Below are 6,210 nucleotides of genomic sequence, written 5' to 3' on the forward strand. Positions count from 1 at the left end.
GTGTTTTCAGAGAAGAAATTTACTATGTACAGCCTTACAAATTTTAAGTATAAACCAACAAAAATCAAGGCTCCCAATGTAGTTACGTATGAGGAAAAAAAACGTATTGCTGAGAACAATAAGCTCAAATCACAATGCCAGATTATCAGGAAGTGTGCAACTGGGAATAAGATGAAATCTCTCGTGTTTTGTTTTTTTTTTTTACAGCTTTGGTTTGAACTCGCCAGAAAGCAGCTTTTTAAGCATCTCAGAATTTTTTCCTTCTGGTGGTGAGGGCCATCTGTCGTGATCTGAGGAAAACAAATAAACCAACATACTTAGTCAATCAAAAAACTGGGCATTTTACTTTTGTATCCTCCCATTGCCCAACTTCAATCACTTTAAGATCATAATTTTGTAGCCCATTTCTTACCAGGTATTTCTAGTATATGCCCATATAAACTTTGGCCACCATCCACAACCAGGGTTATCCCAGTTATGAAAGAAGCAGCTGGAGATAGTAGGAAACACACTGCAGGAGAAATCTAACAGAAGAATGACAGTTTTAATCTTTCTTAAATTGCTGGGAAATGATCATGTCAAAGATGCTTGTGAAAACTTGCAAGACATAGCAACATTTTCTAGTGAGTAATGAAAACTATAACAGTCCTAAAGCCATCTTTCCAGCCACAAACATCAAGTACATAACAGATGAAAACCGGTAAGCTCTTAAAGATTGGCATCAGATGCCAAAAGTCAAACAATAATGCTTACAAGTTTAACAAAGATGCACATTCTTGGTGGAAGAGAGCTAAGTACTTTTCAGATACACTTTTTGCACATTAATATTCATTCTTTCAGTCCTCCCTGCTGGAAGTCAACCTTTTCAGGAACCAATGTTTACTATGAAACACTTCAGCTGCAAGAGGCACTAAAATTAAATTTTCAGTATAACAGTGACTACTGCTTAAGTCTCTCACTTGGCACTACTAAACATTTCTACAAGTTTTTCACTTCTTGAATATTCTATCACAGTGCAAAATTAAGTCTTTTTTGTTCTCCATATAAGTGCTTCAAGATAAGAAATACAGAAGTAAAAATATTGCAAACGTTCTGAAATACATTACCTCCTCAGGAACTGCTGACCTCTTGGCAGGAATCTTTGGTATGCTCTTTAACCACAGCATTGGACCTTGCTCTCCATAGTTTGCAACAGCAGTTTCTGAAAATACTGTTCCCTATTTTAAAACAGCATAGTGAAAATTAAGTTCTCTTGTATATGTTTAAATTGTGATCACTGTAAAATTGTGAAGTTGTCATTACTGAGATTTTTTGTGGGATTAAACTCTCTAAATAGCACTTGAATGCAAGTTACTAAATTTTAATGGAATCATATAATTTATACAAGAAGGCAATTTGGCTGCTAGCCACATCTCTACTCAAGTACCATCATTCAGATTATTCCAACTCCCCACTGCTACTTCAACAACTATGAAGGCAAAAGTGTAAAGAAGAAACTCAGACTGTTTTGAAATTTTGAGCATTTCATATTAGCTTATAGCAGGAAACTAAAAAGCAAGTTCTCTCAACAGTTTCTTGTAAGAACACTAGATTGATTTTGCTGTGAATTACAGAAGCAGATAAGATTACACTGTCAGAATTCAGACTCTCCTTACTTAGGTGCTACAAAAATAGAATTTCCAAGGTGATTATACTGTCCAGTTTGGACTTGAGAGGGAAGATGAAGGCTACAGCAGTGGGAACACAGGGTTATATAGATTAGTTCTGTCAAAACCTTCCGGACTCAAGTTAAAGTAAGATAATGAAATTTTAATTAATCTATGGAGCACATACTAAGATTTCCAAGATATCTGTGAAATGTGATTGTATTTTGGCAGCTAGGGAGGTAACTCATATATGAAACTATTTTTCTCAGAATGTATGTTTCCCTCTCTAAGTGCCCATTCCCTACATGTTATTCTGCTCCTATAAAACAGTAACAGTTTTGTATGGTTACCATAGACCTAGTGTGTCCATAAACATGAGTATTACTGTAACTACAACATAGATTTCTGTTACCAGCATAGTAACAGAAACTGTTTGCTTGTCAAAAACTTCTTATGACATGTGCTATAAAGTGTAATTAATATGATTCATTAGGTAATTAGCATACATGAAAAATGTATTCACATAATAATTCTGCATTAATTACTTATTTCCTTGAGACTTGACAAATCAGAAAAAACAACCAGTAAAAACAGGCCAGCAGATGCTAATATTCAACAAGTGTCCAGATGAGTTGGGCCTCACAGAGGCTACATAAGAGCCACTACCTAAGTGATGACCACACATCTGCTGTTAAGCATTCTGTACTATGCCAAAGAAAGTGAGCCAGATGTTTTAGGATAGGACAAGAGGTACAACAGGATATACAGACATCTTACAAAGACAATAGAAAGATCTTTCTTCCTAGGAGCCAGTGCAACAAATCTGACACTTGACTATACTGTGAGATAAGATAAATTCTGAATGTAAAAATAGCTGGACAAATTTTACCTTTCCTCTTTTGTTTTCAAGGGAGTAAATGTGCAAAGTAAATTGCAGTTAAGAGTGAAGATTACACAATCTCAAATGTCAAACCTAGGGCTTCTATATAACCTCTATACCTGCAATACCAGGCACTAGAAAATACAGCTGCTCTTACACATAGTTGTTTCAAACAACTGCTACACCCTACCTACTTCCTCAGAATGTGGCAGGCATATTTTAGCTGACCTGTATAGTGGTTTTCTGTCTGCATATCCTTGATAAGAAAAAAAATTAAAATTGCAACATACATTTCTACATATAATTTCTTTGAAAGAAGGCCCACTCCAAACACAGTCTTTTTATGACTAAAACTAATCTAACTTAATAGGCAGAAGACAAGGTTAAAGACATTATGTAACACAGTCAGAAATTTTCAAAATAACTTTGCAAACACAGGTGGAAACCATCAGCATGCCTGAACCTTGAATAGGGAAAGTTTTGTGAACTCTAATGTAATCATTACTGAAACACAAAGCTTTCAGTAACTTTATGCCAAGGTTTTGTAACACAGGTCAACAATTCTTCCCAGGTAGCATTTTATTAAGCCAGACAAAAATTCCAACCCCAAGCAGAAAGCAGGAGCAATTTTATCCTACATCTCTGGCTTTTCATCCAAATGTACAAAACACTCTAAAATGATCTCAAGAGTATAGATGAAGGGAATATAAGTAAATAAATACATAAATAATCCACAATAGTTACAGACTATAGAGTTTAAAAATGTCTTCTGGTCTGAAAGTTTTAATCATGAACATGTATGATGGTTATGTTTATCAGATTGTTTGCCATTACTTACAGGAGCAACGCTGTTGATTCTTACTCCACTGTGGGCCCATTCTAAAGCTAAAGTCTTGGTTAGGTTGTTCACTGCAGCTCTCGCAGCTCCTGTGTGCCTTTTGAGAGAAGAAAGCAAAAGGAGCAACTCTTCCCTCAGCTAACAGTGCCCATTGTTAATTCTACTGTAGCCTCACTAATCTTAGTGAGAGTAACTTTCTACAGCTGGACCAACCATCTGAGGGAGAGAGAGTTTTCCTAGTTTGTAAGTTTGACCATAACTTCACAGTTTAAACAACCTATGCTATGATTTCTCATAATTTGTGGAAATACTTATCTCTTCCCCAACGTGACTTGAGGTCAGATACTTTATCCTGCAGAAGCAGGCTTATAAAATGAAAAACAACTGGAGGCAAAGTTCAAAATATGTAAAACTATGAAAGGTAGGCTGCACAGGCTTCCAAGCAACACTTGGAAGGACAGTGGTCTGAAAAATAGTTTAGATCTTCTGACAAACACGATTAGAATAAGCCACTATTCAAAAATTAGTATAGGGAATGGAGGAAGAGATGACCATAGGCAGAGTGATCTCAAACACCTTGCTGCTATAGGAAACTATTATGAAAACTATTATGAAATGTTTACAATCTTGAAAAAATGCAGACAAAATTACTCCAGTGATGAATAGTGGACAGCTGGACTCAGAAAACTGACAGAGTTTAGTTCCTCTAGCCTAGCAAAACAGACATAGAGGAGACAGAAACAATAGCTTCTCAAATACCAGGAAAGGAATAAGAAAAACTTAAGAAAACGATAAGAAAATCCAACTTGAGCAAACAAATGACTAATTTTACGTTCAAAATTAATACTTATGAAAAACTGTTATCAGGTGTTTTTTGGCATGAGCAGTGGCTGGACTTGTAAAATCAAGTCTTTTTCAATAGTACATTTCTAAAACGAGTATTAATTCAACAGGAATTTAATTTGAAATTAGTTTTGTCTCTCCATGTACATCTGCTCACAACAGTCATTTGGGAATTTTTTTCCCACTGTTATTCAGTATTAGGTTTCTTTATCTCTTGGTTTAACTCTCAAATATAGCTCCTGCCTATTTGCCATGACAATTCAACCAGTTTTAAAACTACTGGAAAAACTCAAATAACTGTAGCTTCAGCACCACCCTGTGGATCTCTAAATTTATTTCATACTGCAGAGAACAAGCTAGTGAGAAAATATTCTGTTGTTCCTAAACTATTTAAGATATTGAAATCTTTCAACCCTAAACAAAAAGCAGTAATGTAACATTTGCTCAAATTATATGTTTACCTTTTCTTCAACAGAAATTCAATTTCAAAGCTTAAAAATGTGGTTTCAAAGAGGAAATTCAGGTTTTTTTTCAATTAAGAAACTAAAAATACAGCATTGTGACAACTCCAGCATTTTGTTTTAAGCTAAAGTAACTGAAACAATTAATTTTCTGATTATTATTTCTCTTTCAATAAATTGGAGCATTTTTGGTGGAAAAATTTCAAATCAGAAGACTCTTTCTCACCTCCATTTCAAAGATAATTTGAGTAATAGTACAGATACTGAGAGGATACTGCCTTTTCATACAGATAGCTGTGATTGTTTGTGTCAGTATAAAACAACTACAAACATGGTAATATGTTTGAACCCAGGAGACTTCTTCCAGTCAATACAGGAGAATCCTCCCTAAGAAAGATGGCTACAAAGTAAGAGGAAAAAGGAAAATGCAAAAGGCAGGCATTAAGTGACCCAAAGGATGAATCCAAAACCTGGTAACGTACTAGAAATGTTCCTCCTACTCCCTTTCTCCCAGTCTAACTCTCATAACTCATTACACCATCAAGACTTGCAAACTGACAATAGAAGATGAAAACAATAGGTGCCAAGTTCTTGCAAACCCTCCAGAAATTTGGAGAGAACACAAGCAAAGGTTACATTTCAGTGCAACTAGTCCCACTAGTATACCATTTCCAGTGAAAGCTTCACTGGCAAGTCTTGCTTCGTAGTTTCTTACAATTTGACAGAGACATTTACTCCTGAAGTTTCTACTGAATTAATGAGAGATCCCCACACATAAAGCCAACTGATAATTTTGCTCTCCCTTCACCTAACTATTGTTTTTCTATACTCTGCTGCTGCCCCCTGCACACCTTTCTAAAATGAAAGGAGCAATTAGTACTTCTAGGGTAAAAATACAGGAAAATGTAAAAATAAAATAAAATATATATTACGACATTCCAGGAAACCCATTTCTCACGACAGCAGTAATGTTGACAATGACTCCTCCATGTTTCTCCATCCAGGCATTGTACACTGTATGAAGGAGGAAGATAACCTATAAATATCAGAAGTGCCAAACTAACCTGCCAACTGGAAGCCAAACTGGGAGTCGTAACTCTACACTACACATTTCCGTGATTTAGGTAAACAATCTGCTTTTTGTACCATAGCCTCACCACTGGAATGATGAGGTCACAGATGTAGCCCAGGTAAGGCTCAATGTTTGCCTTCACGTAGAAAACAGGATTTCATGCTTCCATGTAAATTACTTTCATTTCCACATTCCTAATGCTCTCCGAGAATCACGTACTTAAATTCAACTCTAATTTTACATCCCTGATGGGAGAGAAGTCTTTTTCTGTGCTACACACAGTGAATACAGGCCACAGAAATTAAGTGGTTTTCCTATAGTCCTTTAAGTAAGGATCCAAGTCAACTGACTCACCAAACCTGGCCTTAATTAGATGATCATATTTATCTAAATGTACATATGTTCAAATGTAACCTACAGTTTCATGTAAAGCTTTGGATGAGGATCATGAAAACAAATACCCACTGTCA

At 35.7% G+C, this 6,210-nt stretch overlaps 1 protein-coding gene across 1 annotated transcript in view; it reads right to left on the reverse strand.

Moving 5' to 3' along the window:
* Positions 1 to 201: 201 nt before the first annotated feature.
* The window catches only part of PECR (peroxisomal trans-2-enoyl-CoA reductase), a 9,198-nt gene continuing 3,189 nt past the window's right edge, over positions 202 to 6,210 (reverse strand). Inside the window, exons 3-7 of the mRNA XM_009996236.1 lie at positions 5,601 to 5,682; positions 3,365 to 3,461; positions 1,107 to 1,217; positions 413 to 524; positions 202 to 290 (exon numbers count right to left, since the gene is read on the reverse strand). Of these exons, the coding sequence (XP_009994538.1) occupies positions 202 to 290; positions 413 to 524; positions 1,107 to 1,217; positions 3,365 to 3,461; positions 5,601 to 5,682 (491 nt within the window). The remainder of the gene's footprint in view (positions 291 to 412; positions 525 to 1,106; positions 1,218 to 3,364; positions 3,462 to 5,600; positions 5,683 to 6,210) is intronic.

Source organism: Chaetura pelagica, unplaced genomic scaffold (genome assembly GCF_000747805.2).
Source record: "Chaetura pelagica isolate M959 unplaced genomic scaffold, ChaPel_1.0 scaffold3, whole genome shotgun sequence".
NCBI classification, from domain to species: domain Eukaryota; kingdom Metazoa; phylum Chordata; class Aves; order Apodiformes; family Apodidae; genus Chaetura; species Chaetura pelagica.